Source organism: Dendropsophus ebraccatus, chromosome 14 (assembly GCF_027789765.1).
Source record: "Dendropsophus ebraccatus isolate aDenEbr1 chromosome 14, aDenEbr1.pat, whole genome shotgun sequence".
Classification (NCBI taxonomy): domain Eukaryota; kingdom Metazoa; phylum Chordata; class Amphibia; order Anura; family Hylidae; genus Dendropsophus; species Dendropsophus ebraccatus.
Window position 1 is genome coordinate 55,151,393 of NC_091467.1, and position 22,507 is coordinate 55,173,899.

A 22,507-nucleotide genomic window follows, 5' to 3' on the forward strand; every position below is an offset into this window, starting at 1 on the left:
TGTGAATGGGGACTAAGATAATCACTTGGAACGTTAGGGGGCTAGGTGACAGATTAAAGATGTGTGGTCTTTTTCAGCGGTGGTTTGTCTGCTGGAGACACATCTGAACAAAGAGACCATACACCTAATTAAGAAATGGTCTGCCCAGAGCTTTCACTCCTGCTGTTTGTCCTACTCAGGAGTTTCTGTACTTACTGTATACATCATAGGTTAAGGTTTGAGCTCTATGAGAAGCGGATTGACAGCAGGGGTAGGTAAATTTTTTTATACTGTAAGCTTGAAAGGGTACAATTAATATAAGCGTTTAACTCTTCTGGTACAATTCATACAAAATAAAGGTAATCTCCCCCTGGTTATAACTGGGGACTTTAATATGGTCATGGATCCTGTGATGGATCGGAGGAGCTCGGGGCGCTCGGCTGTCTCCCAGCACTCCCCCCTGGCGAAAATTCGCCTGGGAGGTGGGCTGGGTTGACACCTGGAGGACCCTATACCAGGAGAAACAGGCTTACTCATCCTATAGCTCTTCATTTAAAGCTGCATCCCGGATTGGTCTCATTCTGTGTAATAGTTCAGCATTGGGGAAGGTTAAAGGAATAAAATATGAATCTAAGACAATCTCGGACCATACAATCCGAGTACAATCTCCTTGCAGGAAACCATACAGAGTTAACCCTTATTGGTTGACTCTTATAGATGAAAATGGGAAAATAGGGGAGGAGATCTCTTTTTTTTGGCGGGTTAATAAAGGCTCAGCAGAAGTACAAATAGTCTTAGGCTTACCTAAGAGGCATACTGTGTAAAGAAATTAATTTGAAGAAAAAAAGTTACAAACTAAAAGCGAGACAGAAGAGCTGGTAACTAAGAAATTCTTTGAGGTGGCTAGTGAGGAAAACCTCAGTGCTTTGAAGCGATCGCAGGAGAAGCTTACTAAATATATTTTGGGAAAAGTCGCAGCATAAGAATTTCTTTCAGAATATGAAATATCATACAGAAGCAGGCCGGCCTAATAAAACCTTAGCAGATGTGGTCAGAGCCCAACAGCCAACTAGGGACATAGATATGATAGTGGGGATGGATGGATCTCATATCACGAATCAACAGGGTATAGAGATGGCCTTTGTTCAGTTTTATCAAAAACTCTATACAACTGAGGGAGGAGCTACCTCAGAACAGTTGTATAGTTTTTTTGCTGAGATAGCTTTTCCAAAAATAACATCAGAACAGATGGAAACTCTCAATGTCGCCATATCGGTGGCTGAAATACAACAGGCCATTAAGTCTGCTCCAAATGGCTCTGCACCGGAACCGGATGGTCTGCCTTTTGAGTTTTATAAAAAATATATAGATGCTCTTCTACCCATCTTTTCTGAGGTTGTTAATAAATCCTGTCTTGCAGGGAGATTACCTCACTCAATGCAGGAGGCCCAAAGAGTTGGATTCATACAGACCTATCTCCCTACTTCAGATACTAAAATTATTGCCAAGATCATAGTGGCCATGGACCAAGGCTTTAATTGGTCAGATAGTTAGCATTAGGCAGAAAGGGTTCATACCTGGCCGCTCCGTATTTATGAACATTGACCGCGTATTTGCCAATATTCAATTGGAGAGGGGGGTCCCCCGCTCTATCCTGTCGATAGATGCCATCAAGACCTTCGACAGGGTGGAGTGGGGGTTCTTGTGGAGGACCCTGGAGGGGTTTGGTTTGGGTAGCAGTATAATTGGCTGGATTGAAGGGGTTATCCAGCGCTACAAAAACATGGCCACTTTCCCCCTACTGTTGTCTCCAGTTTGGGTGCGGTTTTCAAACTCAATTCCATTGACGTAAATGGAGCTTAATTGCAAACCACACATGACCTGGAGACAGTAGGGGGAAAAGTGGCCATGATTTTGTAGCGCTGGATAACCCCTTTAAGCTATTGTACTCATTTCCAGTTGCACAGCTCAGTATCAATGAAAATGTAAAAGGGCAGTTCTCCCTGTCTAGGAGGACCCGACAGGGTTGTCCGCTGTCCCCCCTACTGTTTGCTATGTACATAGAACCGCTCTCTCTCCTTGTCAGACAAGATCCACAAATTAAAGGTTTTGGTCTTAGGGGTAGTGAGGAAAAAATTATATTATATGCAGACGATCTCCTTTTGTTTGTACGTGACCCGGCCTTTACCATCCCCATAATTATGGAGAGGCTGCAGCAATTTGGCAATGTTGCCGGTTTGAAAGTCAATTTGAGCAAGTCCGCTCTACTCAATATAGACCATTCGGAGCCCCTACCTGATCTTGGTTTAAGGGTGATAGATTTAGATCATGGTTGCAAATATTTGGCCATCTGGATTACTGGCGATATAGGCAAATTTGTGGGACTGAATCTTAAACCACTGATTCTTAGATTGGAAAAAAAAAAATAGATTTCTCAGCCAGACTCCCTATGGTCGACCGTTTGGCCTTGATAAAGATGACTATTCAACCACAGATATTGTTTATTTTAAGGGCATCCCCCATATAGATACCGGATACCCGGTGGTTCAGGAGAATTGAGATTGCGCTGAATAAATTGATCTGGGGCCACAAGCGTGTCAGAATTAAATATAGATAATTTACGATATTAGAGGGAGAAGTTGGCTTCTCTATGCCGGACTTTTACTACTACTGCTTTGCAATGCAGATTCAGAACGCACTTTTGCAGCATGAGACTTTGTTAGGAGCCTGGGTTATGGGCCCAAAAAAAGGGACTCTATGGGGACATGTAGAGTTTCTTAGAAGCAGGGTTATTACAAAAGTCACAGCAAGTTTATGTATCTTATGCACGTGTATAGACCAAAGCATGGGTTAGGGTTCGGCCCCGTTCACACGTAGCAAAACTGGCGAAATTGTCCGCCGCGGAAAGCCGTTAGCCTCCCTCTCATAATGGGAGTCTATGGGAGGCGCGCGCTGCTGTTCTCACAGCGTCCCTCCGCGCTGAAGAATGAACATGTTCATTCTTCAGCGCGGGGAGAGCAGCATCGCGCGCCTCCCATAGACTCCTTTTTATGAGAGGGAGGCTAGCGGAATTCCGCTAGTTTTGCTACGTGTGAACGAGGCCTTAGAAAGATTTGTGCTATTACTCATAGCATTACTCATAGCATCAAGTCTACCCCACTGTGGGGAAATAATAATGTGGTGGAATTAAATAAGATTATTGACTATAAGTTTTGAGTGGATAAAGGGATTATAAATGTTTGACAGATTTTTCACCAGGGTACTATGTTGCCTTTTGATCGGATGATCAGGGATCACTTGGTGTTGAGTTCACATTATCTATATTATAAACAAGTCAAACATACTTTTCAGCTTACCCATGATAAAAAAAAAAATTCAAGTACAAGAACACGAGGTTATTACACAGTTGATGAGAATGAAAAATTATAAAAAGGGTGATTTAGGAAGATTGTATAAATTGATTGTTAATGATGCCACCAAGGGACTTCAGGAGGGAGTTAGAGGGAGGTGGGAGAACGAAATTGGGCCCATACCTAGCAATGAATGGGATAATATAGTAGCAATTATCAAACAGATGTCATTGAAATATAATTATAAGATTATTCAGTTAAAACTTATTAGATTTATACCATACGCCGGACAAATTAAAGAAGATGGGTCTTATGGCTGATACCAGGTGCGGGAAGTGCGGCATGGAGAAAGCGGATCGAGCGCATATGTTGTGGAGTTGCTCCAATATACAGGGGTATTGGAGGGCAGTAGTGAGATCTCTGGAACAGACGCTCAGGATAAGGGTTCCTTTTAATGTGGTGTGTTTAGCCCTGGGTTCCTCGTTAAATCTATCAAGCCATAAACTTATAAGTATGAAATTGTTGATGATAGCTTGGGTTGCCCTTATGAGGGTGTGGATTTACCTGGAAGCTCCCTCGATAAAGGAATGGGAAAATCTAGTCTCTAAGACCTAACAGTACGAACAAGTGTATTATTATCGAACAAAAAAGGGGAGGAAAAAATTCCACTCTATATGGGATCCAAGGAATTGTTAGTGTAGTGAATTTATGAATTGATTGCTCTGGGTTTCTTTTTTTTTTTTTCTTTCCTCCATTTATTTCCTCCGTTTATTATGCATCGGCTAGGACATTAAGGGACCGTTGTGGGGGTCATGGGTATCGGTTGTTGCTCTGTATGATGTTCATATATGTAATGTTTGACAGAGACGCATGTATTATAAACCTTCCTGTATCCTCCATGTAATTTTCATTTTAATTGCTATGTGTGAAGTTAAATAAAAATGTTTATAAATTAAAAAAAGGCATACTGATAAGGTTAAATTTATATGTTGACCTCTCTCTATGGAGAGAAGCCAAAAACCCAGGTAAAGGATGGTTTTTAAATTATATCTAGAGTTGGAATCCTGCAGTATTACCAGCTCGTTACTTATACGTCATGGACACAGATAAGACAATGTATCATGATTATAAGCCTGGAGAAATGGCCCAAGTTTTATTATGGTAATCACATTTTATAGACAGATAAAATATAGGGTGGTAACAAATGCTAATAAGGCATAGATGAGGCGGTGCTAGTGATTTAGATATTCAGTCATGCGCAATGGCATCAATATTAGTATTCATTATTATTATTCAAAAAGGTTAGAACAATACATTCTCTGCAATGATACTTTCACATTATTCCCACTGTAACAGACAGTCAACTTTCCTCTGAGAACGGCCTTGAACGCTGATAAAGATGTCTCTGAGGGAAATAGTTCTTGAGACAAAACATTCTTTCTAGTGTCATATCAGAAGTTTTCCAAGGTAAGAAATGGTCCAACTATAAGTTAACCCTATCAGGGACTCTCTAATGTACTGGAGCTTCTGAGCAAGAGGCCTATATATATGTGTAGTCATATAGGTACGGTGCAGGTAGGTAAAATCGCATATCCTGGCCTTATCACATACAAATCCACACACCCTATGCGCTCCACCCTCTCATATGGCGGACCGGACGTGCTTTCACACTGCATCTCCTATTGCCTAGCACTGCCTCTGTCTTCCTTTCTGCTCTCAAATCTGCATAGCTCCACCCCCAATCACACTGCGTCTGCTTCCACCTGATGGATGGCAGACATACATGTCTCTGTCTCTGTGGCTGGCTGGCTGTCTCTGTAGCTGGCTGGCTGTCTCTGTGGTTAGCTAGCTACTTATTAGTAACTATTTATCAAAAAACATGGAGGGTGAATTCTCCCAGCTGGAGCCGTAGGAAGCAGCATACATTGGCCACCAGGAAATCCAAAGGAAACAGTTTAATCAACGGCACCTACCTTTCCACCAACCTACCTGCTTGGTTGCTTGGCTAGCTGCAACTGAGCTGCTTGCTGTTCTGGCAGCTGTGTATATCAGCACAGCCTTGGTGACATCACGTCCTGTGATGACATCACCAGCACTGGCCCCGCAGCCAAGTTGTAAACAACTCTGCCAGTTGGTTGCCATGGCAACAGAGGCCAGCAAGTCTTGGACAAACAAACTTTTCGTAGCCACACTCGGGCTAATTTTTCGGGTTCGGTCCACCCACCTGCGCACAACACACTCGAGGGATGTTTCTTGCAACACAGTAGTTTCAGGTGCAGCCGGCTTGCTTTCTTCTTCCTTCTTTTCCTCTGTTTTTTGCAAACTCATTAGGGGGTGCACTGAACCTGGAGGCACTGCAATACCAGGTCAATGCCTGGAGAGGACAGAGCAAGCTCTTTTTCCATCTCCCTGTTCTAAAAATCCATTTAATATATGGTCCCCAGATAGGGGACGTATCAGATATTAAACTGATAAGAACAGATTTTTTTATTGAAAATATCTTTATTACAATCAGTCGTCGTCAGGCATACATAAACTGCGACACAGCGCAGCCCAATAAATAAGACAATACATACTCAGCACCATGGTACAACATACAGCACAGGCTCCCTACGCTATACATCATACCACCCGCTACACTAACATTCCCGCATACCTTAACAATCCTATAACAACAAACAATAAAGCACTACAGACAAGTGATGGGGTAAGGGGGGTGGGAAAGATGGGGGTAGGGAGGGGAAATCACAGGCCCCAAGCTTTATTGAAAGACAACACAACACAACACAACACAAGGGGAGAGGGGGAAGGAGAGGGGTATCAATCCTCTTCTTTCTGGTCCAATCTGTCCATGATGGAATAGTCTCTGAGCAGGCTGTGGACCAGCCTGCGGCAGTCCAGAAAGGACATCCTCTCCTTCTTCAAAATGAGGCGGTTCCTGGCAAACCATATAGCATCCTTAAAACAGTTCATAAGGCGCCAGGCTTTCCGGGTTGCCTCATCGCCGAAATTTACAGGGAACAGGCCGTACAGCACCGCGCAGTGCGTTAGCCTGTTCCTGGGCACACTGTCACTGAGTTCAAGTTCCAGGGCGTCCAACAGGCCCTGAGCAAACGGACACTGCCAAAAGAGGTGCAAAGATGTTTCCTCCACGAAGGGGCACCGGGGGCAGTACCGCGTCTTGCACAGGTTGCGGGCATGCATGAATGACCTCAAAGGCAGTCCCCCCTGAATGGCCATCCAAGACAAGTCCTTGTGCCCGTTGGTCAACTTCGCCGAAGCCACATTAGTCCATACAGTCTCTGCGGTGGCCGCAGTGAGCCCTGGAACGAGCTCCATAGTGTCCTGTGCCCTGATGAGCTTGTGGACAGTTTTTGGCTTCCACAAGTCGGGCTTGAGTCCCTCCAGTTGGTGTTCCCTCACAAACCTGACGACATCCCCGTAGAACCAGGGAGTGTGCCAGTTGTAAGGGATGGAGCTGTCCCACTTGTCCCAGCTCAGACCCCTCTAGAGGAACAGGCGAGACATGGACCTGCCCGCAGAGCCATTCTTCTGTTGCAGAGTCCTCTGCACACAGTCACATACAAAGGCTGCCCGCAGCAAGGTAGGGATGTCCGGAACACCTTTTCCGCCCTTGCGGGGTTCTTTGTACATCACGGAGCGCTTCACTCTGTCCATTTTGGAGCCCCAGATGAAACGAAACACGGTCCTGGTGATGGCCCTGCAGACGGTGACATGGGGGGGCCAGGCCTGTGCGGTGTACTGGAGCACAGGCAGAACTTCATTCCTCAGGACCAGTGTTTTGCCCTCAATGGTGAGGTGTCTGAGGCTCCACAGCCCGATCTTCGTGTTGACCTTAGCCAATCGCTCTTCCCAGGACTTGAGGGCCGCGCCTTCCTTCCCGAACCAGACTCCAAGGATCTTGACGAAGTCCGGTTTGACGGTAAACGGGAAGGGGGCGGAGGAAGCCAGGTGCCACTCCCCGAAGAGCATAGCCTCCGACTTCCCGCAGTTGACCTTTGCCCCTGAAGCCTTTCCGAACTTCTCGCAGGTCTGGACGAGTGCAGTCACCGAACGCTGGTCAGCGCAGAAGACGGTCACGTTGTCCATATACAGCGAGCACTTGACCTCGTGTCGATCGGGTCCGGGTACGGTGATCCCTCTGATCTCTCCATTCTGCCGTATAGCCTCTGCGAAGGATTCTATAACACAAACAAAAAGGAGAGGTGAGAGAGGTCTGGTGAACGGCTGAGACGGCAGCCTTGTCTGACCCCAGAAAGAACCGGAAAGGGGTCAGTCTTCCAGCCGTTCACCAGTACCCTGCTGAAAATATCAAAGTACATAACGTTAACGAAACGGCAAAACATATCACCAAGTCCTAACCTGCGCAGTGCCCTGCCCATGAACTCGTGAGAGACCCGGTCGAAAGCCTTCTCCTGATCAAGGCTGACCAGGGCCGCGTGTGCACGGCGGCTTTGGATGTAATGGACCGTGTCCTTCACTAGGGCGAGGCTGTCTGCGATCCTGCGGCCGGGAATGCCACAGGTCTGGTCCAGATGGACGACCTGACCGATGACCTTCTTCAGCCGGTTGGCCAGCACCTTGGCGAGGATCTTGTAGTCCACGTTCAAGAGAGAGATGGGACGCCAATTTTTCAAGTCACATCTCTCCCCCTTCCGCTTATACAAGATCGTGAACATACCCTCCCTCAACGACGGAGGCATTCTGCCCTCCACCACCATCTCCTCGTACAGCTCCAACAGGTCCGGGCAAATGAGATCCCCCAGCGCTACATAGAGCTCCGCCGGGAGACCATCACTGCCCGGGGTCCTGCCAGGCCTAAAGGATTTAGCGGCAGAGAGCAGCTCCCCCACCGTCAAGGGGGCGTCCATGGCCGACGCACCTGCGGGATCAACAACGTTAGTGATACCTGACAGGTCGGCCACTTCAGTGTCGGTGGTCTTCGGGGCGTAAAGGCTGCGGTAGAAGTCGGTAACAACCCCCATCACGTCCTCTTTGCCCTTCCGCAAACATCCGGTCTCATCCCGCAGCTCAGTCAGGGGTGTGTGGCCGGCGTGGAGTTTCCTGAAAAAGAACGAGTTACATTTCTCACCCTTCTCCAGGTTCTCCACCTTGGAACAGAAGACGATTCGCTTGGATTCCTCCTCAAAGTGCCTTTGCAAGCTCTTTTTGGTCTCCTCCAGCTCCTCCTTCACGTCCCAGCCGCACCGGAGAAGGTCTTGCAGTGACCGCAGCTCGCGCTGCAGCCTCTTGAAGTCCCTCTTTCTTCCACACGCCTGTTGGCGACTCTTGGCCTGAAAGAAACTGCGAAATTCAACCTTAACAAATTCCCACCAATCACTAACACGATCAAACATACATTTCTCGTTGCGCCATACGATGTAGGCCTCTCTAAGCTCCTCCAGAACCTCCTCCTGAGCCAGCAGAGCACAATTCAGCTTCCAAGAGCCCGGGCCAGATGGGAAACCATGGCCCAGAACCCCTTGAAACAGAATGGCCCTGTGGTCAGAGAAGAAGCAGGGAACCATAGAGTGCCTAGTCTGTCTGACTGCTCAAGAGGCAAACACAAAGTCAATCCGAGAACGGAGCGAGCCATCGGGGCGGCTCCATGTATAATTAACAGAGCCGTTCCCGATGGACCTAACAACGTCCTGCAAGGATGCTTCAGTCACTATCTCGATGAGCAGTTTGGATGTGACATCCAGCTTGGCAGATGTCCCAGAACTGCGTCCGTCCGCTTCAATGGGGCAGTTGAAGTCCCCACCCAACACTACAGCCCTGGTGGTTGCGAGCTGAGCCCGCAGGGCCTGGAATAGTTCCAGACGCGCACCCTTCTCAGGAGAGGCATACACATTGATGAGCCTTACGGGCTCCCCCGCCCAAGAGCCGTCTGCAATTAGCAATCTGCCACAGACAAGCTCCTGAACAGAATCAAGTGTAAAGTTGCCTCCCCTGATCAGGATGGCGACCCCTGCGGACTTACAGTCGCCCCCGCCGGACCAGTAGGAGGGACCGTTGGACCACTGCCTGGCCAGATGGTTGTAGGACCTAGAAGAGGACAGAGCACATTCCTGCAACATATACACATCGCACAACTGAGCATTTAAAAACGAAATAACTGTCTGGAATCTAGACCTATCTCTCATACTCCGCACATTTAAGCTAAAGATGGAAAGATTAGCCATGGGAATAAAAAAGAAAGGTTAGTCGCAGACATTATACGTCACCAGTCCGGTCGGGCGGATCCTCTTCTTCGGGGCCCGCCGGCCCTACCCATGTCCTTATGCAGTCCTCCACCGCCTCATTCAGGTGTGCATTCTCTGGGACGTCTTCGAAGTCAAAAGCCTCCGGTTCGTCGACCAGATTCTCCACCACCTGATCCATGTCGCTTTCCTCCGGGAGGTCATCTTCGCAGACCTCGATGATCTTTTTCTTGGAGGCCTCAGCCGACGGGCTGTCCCTCCCTTTCCTCTTCCTGTCGGGAACCATTGTGGGGACAAGAGGGGGATAATCCTCCAAGGAGGGAACCACAGCAGCGGGAGGAAAGGTTAGTGCTGCTGGGTTAGGGGAGTGGGGTGGGAGGGTGGGGGTAGGGGCGGGGGACAGGGGACCCACTGAGGCAATGGGATAGGGGAGGGATTCCTCAGTGGGGGTGGGCGGGGAGGGGGGAGGGGGGGAAGGAGGGGAGGGGGTAGGGGCCGTCGTCCTCTTACCCTCCTTCTTCTTATTCTCCTTGGGCTTCTGCGCTGCTTGGGCTACGGCCGGCTGCTGGCTGGTCGGAGCTTTGGCAACCACGGATGCCCACGTTCTCTTTTCCCTCTGGGGGCAGGCCCTGTAGCTGTGGTCCGCATGGCCACAGAGGTCGCAGGTTTTTGCCTTCGGACAGTCCTTGGTCCCATGCCCCGGCACTCGGCAGACTCTACAGGAATCTTCGCTGCAGTCCTTCGCCTGATGACCCTTCTTGCTGCATCTCCTGCAGATCTGCGGCATATCCGGGTAATAGATGAATCCTGGAGCGTCACCCAGAGAGAAAGCCTGAGGCAGGTGCTGGAAACCGTCGTCCGATGACTCATCCCTGTTGAGCCTCACAACCACCGACCACTTGCCAGTCCAGAATCCAAGGCTGTTCAGGATCTTGGAGGGTTCCTTGACCACTGTACAGTACCTTGCGAGGAATGTGGCAATGTCCTTGCCTGGGATGTACGGGTTAAGGATTGAAACCGTCACCCGCCTCTCCTCCCTTTGGATTAAGCAGTTGCTTACAAAGCGAGAAAAAGGGGATTCGGGCCTCGCTGCCTTCACCGCTTCCCAGTACCTCCTGCAGGTGTTGAAGGAGGCAAAAGTCACATAGAAGATCCCAGTGAAGAAGAAAATGCTGAGGGTTTCAGCCTTGGAGAAACCCTGGTCCAGGACCATCTTCTTAGCGAACACATCCTCAGACATGTCCGGCTCTCTACCATCCACCTTCTTCAGTCGCATGGCCACCGTAGTGCGCATCCAGGGCCGCAGTGTAGGGACGCCTGGATCCGCAGCCTTGCTGGTCGTCGGCTGAGCTGGGGCGGCAGAGGAAGAGACATCCACGACCTGGGCCTCCTGGCTCTTCCTCGCTTCCTTCTTCTGCTGGGTCTTCTTCATCTCCGGTGCTGAAGAGGCCATCGCTTCTCCTGGTCGAGCTCTTTCCTGGTGGGCGGAGCTATGCAGGTCCTCGTTGAAGGGGGCGGAGAGATGCAAATCCTTCTCGCCGGCTTCTTCAGGGTTCAGCGTCGTCCTTCTCTGGGTTCCGGGGCGTCTTCAGCGTTCGTCTGCAGGCGGGATCGAAGTGGTTCTCCGGTCAAACCGTCGGGCATAGGACAATCGAGCAGCAGGCCGAGAGGAAGGTTCACTCTCGTTCCTGGGGAATAGCCCTACACCCAATAGCTGCAGTGAGCTTAAGACGTATTAAATCGCCGATGCCCAAAGGCCGAGTGCAGGGGGTACCCCAGGACCTGAGCCGTCAAGTCAAGGCAGTTAAGCAAGAACAGATTTTTTACTTTTTTATTAAATGATCATGTCAAACAAAAAACAGTACAATCAATACAAGCAAGAAAAACCAATCACCAAACAAAATACAATATTACACAAGCGAGTTCCACAACTCAAAATTCCACAGTGCTTTTGCTCTCTTGATTCCTAGATTCTTTTTGTCAAGTAAATTCTTTCTCGGATATAAAGTCTCTTTTGAAGAGTAAGATGTTTCTTGATTTCCACAAGGCTTCTTTTATTGCACACACAAATGTCCATATAACTCTATCAGTATCTCTGTTTTGACTTGTAAAATTCCCATACAATACAGTTTCATGATTAAAAACCTTAAGACCTATAATAAACATTAAAAGACTAGCAACATTTTTCCAAACAGTCTGAGCGTAAAAAAAGTTCCAAAATACATGTAAAACAGTCTCGTCCCCTCCACAGCCCCCCTTGGACATCTGGAGGTATTGCACAATCCCCGTCTGTGCTGAAAAGCTCTGGTAGGTACACACTCATGCGCCACAGACCACGCCAGATCTTTGTAACTGTTTTGTAAGTAAGGTGCATTGGCCATTCTCCAAATCCTGTCACATTTATTTTTTGTTAAGTTCATGATCATTGAGGTCTGTTCAGACCTTGTTAATTCTAAACCCAGCCTCTTTGGATTTTTAAAAATGTCCGAGTCCATGTCCTGTAATTTATATAAACGGATGATCTTCTCTAAAATTACGTATTGTTTTGGAGGCATGATTAAAACAGGAGATGTTTGAGACAAAGAGAGCCACTTTCTTTTCCTAAAAATGTCCCCTGCAGCATATCTTAAATAAAATGACCAATGTTTCCCAGTAAAAATTATTTTAAAACACAGACAGAAAAATTTCAAGTAAAAAAACTGCTTAATATTTGGAATATTTTTACCTCCCTGTTTGTGCTGTTTGTACATCGTTTCTCTTTTTAATTTCTCCATTTTTGAACTCCAGATAAAATGGAAAATTTGTTTTTGCAGATTTTTTACAGATAGATCAGATGGTGGGAATACCATATTCAAGTACAGCATTATGGGCAGAAGCAATGATCTTATAATCACCAATTTACCTTCTATGGTCAACTTTCTGAGCTTCCAAAAATCTATTTTTTTCTTGATTTTTTCCTTTACAATAGTCCAGCTCTCCTCTCCATTATTTTCCTGTGAAAAAATGACTCCAAGTATTTTAATTTTGTCCGCATTAATAGTTATGTTTGGATTATCAGCATTACTCCATTCTCCAAATCTTAGACACTCACATTTTTGCAAATTTAATGTAAAGGCGGATGCACAACAAAAAAATTCTGTATTTCTCAGTGCCCTCTTAAGAGTAATATCAGAGTCACATAGTATAGTAATATCATCCATGTAGGCCAAGGCTTTAACATGTAGTCCATTCCCTCCTGGCAGCGGCACCCCTCTGACCACTTTATCTTTCCGCAGCATGGCCAGTAGGGGCTCTATTGCACATATAAATAGTAGGGGTGATAGTGGACAGCCTTGTTTCACACCACACTTTAGCTGTACATTTTTGGATAAAAAACCATTCACTAAAACTTTGCTATTACAGTCTTTGTATAAAAGTGCAACGTGCTTGATAAAAATTTCAGGAAAACCCATCTTTTTTAAAACAGTCCACAAATACTTATGAGAGACTCTATCATATGCTTTTTGAAAGTCAAGTGATAACAGTGCAAGCTTTTGGTTTCGGTCCTGTTGGTACCATATGGCATCTCTGATAACATTGAGATGCTCCCACACCCCACGGCCAGGCACAGCACATACCTGATCTGGATGAATCACCTTTTCAATCACATGCTTGGTACGATTGACTAGAATCTTTGCAAATATTTTGTAGTCCACATTTAACAGTGTGATTGGTCTCCAATTTTCTAATCTTGTTTTGTCACCTTTCTTAAAAATGAAGGACACCACACCACTTCTCCAGGACCCAGGCAATAAATCACACATAAAAGCTTCTTTAAAAACAGCATATAAATCCTCTTTTAAAGTCTCCCAAAAGGTTATGTAAAATTCTATTTGTAAACCATCAGAACCAGGTGTTTTTCCTTTAGCAAAGCTTTTTATTGCACATAAAATTTCCTCAGATTTTTTGTTAGGAAATTCTGATCATGTAAACTGAGACTGGTGTGAACAGAGTCTAAAACATCCGGTAAAAAGTCATAATCAATTTGTTTTTCACTAAAGAGTTCTTGGTAAAAATTGTGTGCTTTATTCAAAAGACCTTGTTGTGTTGTTTCCCCATTGAATTCTTTAATTAACTCTTTTTTCTCCATTAATTTTTTAAGAAAAAACCGAGAACATTTTTCATCTTTCTCCATATGCTCCACTTTTGCATTATAAATAATTTCTTTACCTTTTTGTTCCACTGCCTTTTTTATTTCCTCTTTCACTTTTACAATTGCATTGTCCATATCCACACCAATATTTTTTAACAAGTAACAGGTTTGCAGTTTGGTATTCAGAGCCTTAAACCATTTTTGTTTTTCTCTTGCTTTTTTTATTCCTGCAGATATAAAGAAGTCTTTTATTTTCCCTTTTGCATACTCCCACCACTCAAGTATAGAAGTAAAGTGCTGTTGTTTGTTTTTTAAGTTTTTATAGCAGCAAATAAACTCTTGTTTTATTTTTTCCTCCTCCAGCAGCTGTGTGTTTAATTTCCAAACACCTTTCCCTTTAATTATCTCAGGTAAACACACTGTGACAGAAAGCAGCTTATGGTCAGAGAAAATGTTATCAGTGAGTGATGTGTTGCAGGTTGTTACATGTTCAGGCACTAAAATAAAATCAATCCTGGATTTATACACATTACTCTCCCAGGTGTAACCTGGATCAGATGGATTATGATGTTTCCAAGTATCTTGCAGTCTATTATCAGTTATTAGGTTTTTTAGCTGCATTTCAGTTTTATCTTTCCTTACAGAACCAGACACTCTTTTTTCCTCTGGCAGTACACAATTAAAGTCCCCTCCCAGTATAACAGGTGAGGGACCAGGTAAGTAGGTCTGAACTGTTTCCAATAAAGTTGACCTCTCCTCCTTCATTGGGGAGGCATAGATGTTACAAATCCTTAATTCCACTCCACAATATTGTACCTTTGCCATCAGAGCCCTCCCAGGCTCAATTTCACTGAAGGATAATATGTTGCAATTTTGGCCTTTAAATAATATTCCAACACCAGAGTTTTTATTATAATTGTCCCCAGACCACAAGGATGGGCCACATCCCCAGTCTGCTTTTAAATCATGATACTCCCAGTCATGTTGTATTGCACATTCCTGAAGTAAAAAAATATCAAAACTTAATTGTGACAAAAAATCAAATAAAGCAGCCCTTCTTGCCGGGCTCTTTAACCCCCTTACATTCAGGGAGGCTACTCTGATGTTGCTCATAATGACATTTTTATTTTATCCTTCCTCTGAAGATGGCGACAAAGGTGGAATCACGCCATCTGAATCCTCAGATGTAAACCCCTGTATATTAGCGGGATCAGATGGATGGAGTGAGCAAGATGCCCCTGGTGTGTCACTCTCAGAGGCACTAGATCTTTTCATTGCCCTTTTAACACAAAACTCATAATCCTCCTGAGATACAACCAACTCAGGTTTTTTCCTTTTTCTCTGTTCCTCTAGCTCCATTGACTCTTCCCAGCCCTTATCACAGACAATAGGAGCAAGTATTTGTGCTGGACCTGAACCAGTTAAATCCCCAGTCTCCACTACAGAGACTTCAGGACTGGGCTCCACCAGCGCAGGTGAGGTAGCAGTCATAATTGCAGGCTTAGGCTAGGTTCACACTGCGTTTTCAGCATCCGTTTAACGGATCCGTTTTTTTTAACGTCCAGAAAAATAGGGTCAGCAACGTTTTTTTGTCCGTTTTGGTCCGTCAAAAAAAACGGATCCGTTTTTTTTTATAATGGAAGTCAATGGAAAAACGGATGCACACAAATGAATCCGTTTTTTGCAATCCGTTTTTTATGCGTTTTTTTCAAAAAACGGATGCGTTAAACGGATGCTGAAAACGCAGTGTGAACCTAGCCTTACTGGGAGAAACCTCCTTCCCTCTCCCAGTTTTTTTCTCTGCAACAGAGAGTGTTTTAAGAGCAGGTTTTGCAAACTCAACCAGAAGTGCTGTATTGCCAGCTTTAGTCACAGTCACCTGAGGCTTTGAAACCCCTGCAGAGGCCAGAGATGGAACTGCCACAGTCACCACTTTTTTGGCTGCAGCCACCACCTCTGCAAAGGATTTTTTCCTTTCTGGACAGTCTCTAAATGTATGACCCTCTTTTGTGCACAGATTACACACCACTGCAGAATTACAGTCCATTGAGCTATGGCCAGACTGTCCACAATTTCTGCAAAACACAGCATCACTTGCACACCTATCTTGAGTGTGGCCAAAGGTTCTGCATTTCCTGCAATACAGTGGCATCCCATTATAAAACAGCCAGCCTCTGTCCCTTCCAATCATGAAGGCTGAAGGTGGGTGGTATTGTCCCTCAATCCCATTTGGGTCAGTTTTGAACTTGACATAGAACTTATGTTTCCCTGTCCAGAGGCCAAAAGTGTTCAGGATTTTGTTTCCATATTTGACCTCTGAACAATATCTCCACAGAAACAGTTCAATATCGTTCTTGTCAACATAGGGATTATACATAAAAACAACCACCGGTACTTCCCCAGATGTATATAGCAAGGTGAAGCACAAACCTTCCAGCTCAGGGGACTCCCAACATTGTTTCAGGGTTTCATAGAAGTTCTGGCAAGCTGCAGCAGATGATAGCACAAGTGTAAAGCGTCCTTTTCCAGGCTCCTGCAAACAGAGAATGTCCTCTTTGTCCACTTTTAGCAGGTCAAACAGTATGTTCTTCACAAAATGCTCCAGCGTAAACTTCTCCAGATAGTCAGCATGTACATCTATACGAATTCCATTCCTGACACGGGTTTCCCCAGGCAGAATGTATTTGATCCTTCTCTCCATCTCTGATCGCCTTCCCAGGTCTCCAGACCCACAGATCTACACTTGATCTTAGCCAAAAGGCCGAGAAGCGATGGCCACAAAGGTTTGCCGAAAAGTCCCCTTCTAGGACACCACGTGCTTCTTGTTAAGGCGAAGCCATACCCTATTCTGCGCTCCACCCTCTCATATGGCGGACCGGACGTGCTTTCACACTGCATCTCCTATTGCCTAGCACTGCCTCTGTCTTCCTTTCTGCTCTCAAATCTGAATAGCTCCACCCCCAATCACACTGCGTCTGCTTCCACCTGATGGATGGCAGACATACATGTCTCTGTCTCTGCCGCTGGCTGGCTGGCTGGCTGGCAGGCATACATTCATTCATGCAGCTAGCTCTGTGGCTGGCTGTCTCTGTAGCTGGCTGGCTGTCTCTGTGGCTGGCTAGCTAGCTAGCAAATAATTAGTATCTATCTATCTACCTATCTATCTATCTATCTATCTAAGAACATGGAGGGTGAATTCTCCCAGCTGGAGCCGTAGGCAGGCAGCATCATCAGCAGGATACATCGGCCACCAGGAAATACAAAGGAAACGATTTAATAAACGGCACCTACCTTTCCACCTACCTGCTCGGTTGCTTGACCGGCTGCAACTGAGCTGCTTGTTTTGCTGGCAGCTGTGTATATCAGCAGAGCCTTGGTGACATCACGTCCCGCGATGACATCACCAGCACTGGCCCGGCGGCCAAGTTGTAAACAAGTCTGGCAGTTGGTTGCCATGGCAACAGAGGCCAGCAAGTCTTGGACAAACAAACTTTTCTTAGCCACACCACACTCGGGCTACTTTTACGGGGTCGGTCCACCTGCGCACAACACACTCGAGGGAGGGATGTCTCTTGCAACACAGTAGTTTCAGGTGCAGCCGGCTTGTTTTCTTCCTTCTTTTCCTCTGTTTTTTGCAAACTCATTAGGGGGTGCACTGAACCTGGAGGCACTGCAATACCAGGTCAATGCCTGGAGAGGACAGAGCAAGCTCTTTTTCCATCTCCCTGTTCTAAAAATCCATTTAATATATGGTCCCCAGATAGGGGACGTATCAGATATTAAACTGATAAGAACAGATTTTTTTTTAATTCTTTTATTAAAATTTAACACGTAATAACATGAACATTTGAACAAGTTCAAAAGGTATTCACTTGTAGCAAGAAATGAAGTATCATAAATAAAATACAAAATTTACATTTACATTTTATGTACAATTCAACACAAGAAAAACCAATAATGCAATTTTGGATTTATGAAAGCCATGCTTTCCATTTTTTGAATTTCCAGATGCCTTCAGCATCAGAACCATGTCTTTTTTGTCCACAAGATAATATAAGTACAATTTGCCACGGATCATGCCCATGCAATCTTCCAATTCAATTTTTTGTTGCTTAAACACCAAGATATTTCTGACATCCCACAAGGCTTCTTTGACACAGTTCACAATAAACCATAGTAATCTGGCCTTTATTTTGTCCACTCCACATAAACCATACATCATCATATAAAAGGTGAGTACTTCAATACCCGTTAGACCTCTAATCATTTTACCCATACCCCTCCACACATCCTTAGCATAGTCACACTCCCAGAAAACATGTACAACATTCTCACATTTATTACAATTATCTCTTGGGCAGACCTCACTATCTACCATCCTTCTTCTTCTTTGAAATTCTCTCGTGGGTAAACATCCATGCACAGACATCCATGCCACATCTTTTTGGCGGTTTGTTAAGTCTTTTTCACTTACATTTTTCCAGACTTCTACACTCTCTGTCTCATTCAATCCACTAACACATCCAACACTTTCTCTCAATTCTAAACCTCTCATGACTTTTTTACTATCACTCCACATTTCAGATGTCAGATCACTCAAATCATTCCTCCTAATGCATCTTTCAATCCTCACGTAAAACCACGGTGCACTAAACCTACATGGTTTCCTCAAATCTGACTCCAGTAAATTATATTTTTTTAACACACAACCAGCTAGATATTTCAACATACATCCATTCATACTATCTTTCTTGCTCAGACGGACACAATTACTCACATATTTTATTGTCAGAAACTTTTCAATATTAGGTAGGTTTTTCCCACCGCATTTTTTTGTTTTCATTATTTTTTGACGATTTAGCTTTTCCATTTTTGAGTTCCAGAAAAACATAAAAATTAATCTGATTATTCTTTTAAGGCATCTATCTGGAGCCGGAAAAACATTATTTACATATAGAAGAATTGGAAAAAGAACAGCTTTTATTATCAGCACCCTTCCTTCAATGGTTAAAGTCCTTAGAGACCAGAAATCAGTTTTTCTTTTTATTTTATTATAAGCTATCTCCCAACTTTGTTTTCCATACAACTCATAGTCAAAAATAATACCCAGAATTTCCACCCCTCCTTCGATTATAGGCCAACCGCAGAGATCAATCTCTCTCCATGCACCAAAACATTTAACTCCACTTTTACTCACATTTAGTTTAAGACCACTCACCAGACAAAAGCATTCAATCAATAATTTTGCTCTCCTTAAACCTGCTTGACTCTTACATACCACTGTTATGTCATCCATGTAGCCAATCACTCTTAAATCTCTCCCTCCACTTCCAGGCACTTCCACACCACGCATAACTTTATCTCTCCTTATCATCCCTAGTAAAGGCTCTATAACACAAATGAACAAGATAGGAGACAGGGGACACCCCTGTCTCACTCCTGACCTAATATTTACATTTTTGCTCAGACACCCATTCACTTGCACCTTGCTCACAACATTAGAATACAATATCCCTATCCATTTAATCATTCGTTCAGACACACCCATTTTACGCAACACATTTAACATAAACTGGTGATTGACATTATCATATGCTTTTTCAAAATCAACCGCTAGAATAGCTATTGGTTGTTTTCTATCTTTACAATCATACAATACATCACGCACACCCATTAAACTTTCATATATCTGTCTCCCTGGAACACCACACACCTGCTCTTCACCAACCATTTTATCCACTACATTCTTCAATCTTTCAGCAATCACTTTGGCAATAAGTTTATAGTCACAGTTAAGGAGCGCTATAGGCCTCCAATTTTTTAAATCCTTTTTATTACCTTTTTTGTATAATAATACAACCACACTCTCACTCATACTTTGTGACAAACACCCTCTCTCCAGTACATCCTTACATACCTCATACACATGAGAACCAATTAAGTCCCAGAATTTACAATAAAATTCTATAGGTAACCCATCATTTCCGGCCACCTTCCCTTTTTGCATTGTTTTCACTATGGATTCCACCTCTTCCATAGTAAAATCTCTCCCTAACCATTCACTGTCTTCCAGACCTAGACATCCTTCAATGTATTCCAAACATTCTTTCTCCTGATCAGTCTCTCTTTTTTTGTTTGAAAATAAATGGGAATAATATTTCCATATTTCATCCAGCACCTTATCTTTGCCATGCACCTCCTCACCATCCTTATTTATCACACTCTCCATTCCCATTCTTTTACCATAGGTTTTCTTAAAGAAATATTTTGTGCATTTTTCATCTTGTTCTTTAACCACTATTCTGGATTGTGCAATTATTTTTTTCCCTTTTTCATGTAGGCAATTTCTTACTTTTTCCCTGGTTTCCAGAATTTCATTTTTAACCTCCAACCCTCCTTTCTGTAAACATTCTAGATATTCCAGTCTGATTTGCCACATTTCATATTCGTCACGTTGTTTTTTTGCCTTTATACAGCCAGCTTTAATAAAAAACCTTTTGGTTTGCAATTTAACCCATTCCCACCATTCAGTTACACAGGAAAATTCACTCTTTTTATTCATCCACATCCTAAAGCATTCGCAATACCTCTCACACACACACTCATCCTCTAGCAAAGAGATGTTCAGCTTCCACACACCCTTTCCATGCCAGCATTCACTCTTTGTGCTGATACAACATTCAAGCATAGCATGGTCTGTATAGGGCAGACGCCGCAAAGAAAACTTTTTAATTTGCAAAAATCTGGAAAGAAAACAAAAATCTATACGTGAGCTGATGTTTCCTTTGTCACTGAAATAAGTAAAACCCTTAGAATCATCAGTAGTGTTTGCTTTACTTTCTACAAATGTATCCTGCAGCCCAAACAGGCTAATTATCTCTTTCAGCTGTTTACCACTCTTGTCCAGCTGTTTACCACAGCCCTCCCTGTCTCCCACCTGGAGGATGCAATTAAAGTCCCCAGTCAGGATAATGTTGTCCTGTCCACCCAAAAAAAAGTATAATTTCTCAAACATTTCTTCCCTTTCCTTTTTGTCAGGTGGGGCATAGACATTTATTAGTTTAAACATAACACCATTTTTTTCAAAACAAACTAAGAGGATTCTTCCCTGTACAATGTGTATAACATTTTTTATAACATAATTGTAACCTCTAAACAAAACCCCTACTCCAGCATTTCTATGCTTACTAGTGGACCACACACTATGTCCGTGTGTCCATTGTGCTGTATGCGGTTCCTCCTTTATGCTACATTCTTGTAAACAAAAAATATCATGAGGTAAAACAGAAAGTGATTCAAAAATAGCTGCTCTTCTCTCAGCAGATCTAATGCTCCTCACATTTAGGGAGCTAACAGAAAGTAGCATTTCCATCAGGAGTACCTAGGGGAAAAAAAGATTAATCATACAGAAAAATTAAATCATGACTTTTTACCATCACTTTTTTTAGCCGCTCTCCCTCGCACTGGAGGGCGAGGGTTCTTTTCGGAGGTTTTGTCCTGTACCCCCTGCATGACGCTCCACTCTGTTCTGCCCTTTTTCGGATCCCCTGTGCCTTTCCTGAAGCCCAGGGTTTTTGACAGTTCCACCACAGTATTTTTATCCAAGAAACACTGGCTGTCTAAAGAGGAGGCGTCCGAGTCCACATCAGAGACGTCCTCCCCCCTAGCAGACGGGCTAGAAAACTCCTCTATTATCTCACTAGGATTCAGTGAAACAGTAATGTCAGGTGCTTTTCTCTTTAAAGAGGCTTTGTCCACCTCCATCTCAGGCTCACTTAGTTCATTTGTAGCAGGACACTTTCCGCTGTCAGAAACAGGAGCTTGTTCCCCTTCAGCAACAAGGGGGTCAGGGGGTGCACTAGAAAGGGCGTCCTCCACCCCATCAGCAGGAGCAGTATCGGGGGGCACGTCCGCAGCAGGTTGGACGTGCTCAGCAAACTGGCCACTCACCACCCCAGCATAAGATCTTCTTGGTGCTGGGGACACACCAGGGCATTGCCTGGCCAGGTGCTCAGTGGAATTGCAAAAATGACACTTTCTGGCTGCCTCACAATCAGCAGTTCTATGACCAGGCTTTAGGCAGTTTCTGCATACCTGGCCAGTTTTGCAGTCTTTTTTGGTATGTCCAAAGCTGAAACAATCCCTGCAAAACTCAGGCTGTCCGGGGTAGAATAGGTTGCCTCTATTGGGGCCTATAGAAAACATTTGGGGAGGGTGGGCAGTGCCATCCACCTCTCCCTCAGACCTCCGGAATTCCACCCAAAAACGTCTTAATCCATTAAAAGTTCCCAGGACGTTTTTCTTTCTTTCCCCAGGGGAAACATATGTGCAATACCTTGCCAGGAAGGTTGAAATCTCTTCATCTCTCACAAATGGATTATACATTTGCACTGTTACAGGCACACGCTGCTTCCTTGGGGGCGTGGCTACAACAAATTTGCATCCCTGCAGTTTGGGATGATTAGCAAGTTCCTGGCTCCTTGTATAACATGTTCTGAAGGAATTCTGGGTATTGAAGGTGATATCATAGAATCCCAGGGTGGGAAAAGCTTGTACACAGACGATTTCGTGACTTTGCATTTTTAAGGTCTCCTCAATCAATTTAGCCTGAACATCCACGATGGTCCACTCACTTTTCTTTACCTCTGGCACATACAGCCGCACTGTGTTGGGCGCTGTGGGCAGGCTCGCCGCCACGGTGCAGGTCCTCGCCTTCTCCAGCTAATTGCAGCAGCAGCTGCAGCCTAATGGCGCGCGTGCCCCTGTGATAAGAACAGACTTTTTTTTTTTCTGATTGGAAATATCTTTATTACAATCAGTCG

General features: G+C 44.6%; 1 protein-coding gene and 2 pseudogenes across 1 annotated transcript; all 3 read right to left on the bottom strand.

The window, feature by feature from the left end:
• Positions 1 to 5,658: 5,658 nt before the first annotated feature.
• On the bottom strand, positions 5,659 to 5,829 carry LOC138773498 (U2 spliceosomal RNA; annotated as a pseudogene).
• A 3,073-nt stretch (positions 5,830 to 8,902) lies between these two features.
• LOC138771881 (zinc finger CCHC domain-containing protein 3-like) lies at positions 8,903 to 11,006 on the bottom strand. The gene is made up of 3 exons (XM_069951885.1): positions 10,146 to 11,006; positions 9,624 to 9,863; positions 8,903 to 9,181 (listed from the first exon to the last, which is right to left on the bottom strand). The coding sequence occupies exons 1-3, from the start codon at positions 11,004 to 11,006 to the stop codon at positions 8,903 to 8,905; spliced, it is 1,380 nt and encodes a 459-aa protein (XP_069807986.1).
• A 6,324-nt stretch (positions 11,007 to 17,330) lies between these two features.
• On the bottom strand, positions 17,331 to 17,553 carry LOC138773543 (U2 spliceosomal RNA; annotated as a pseudogene).
• Positions 17,554 to 22,507: the final 4,954 nt, after the last annotated feature.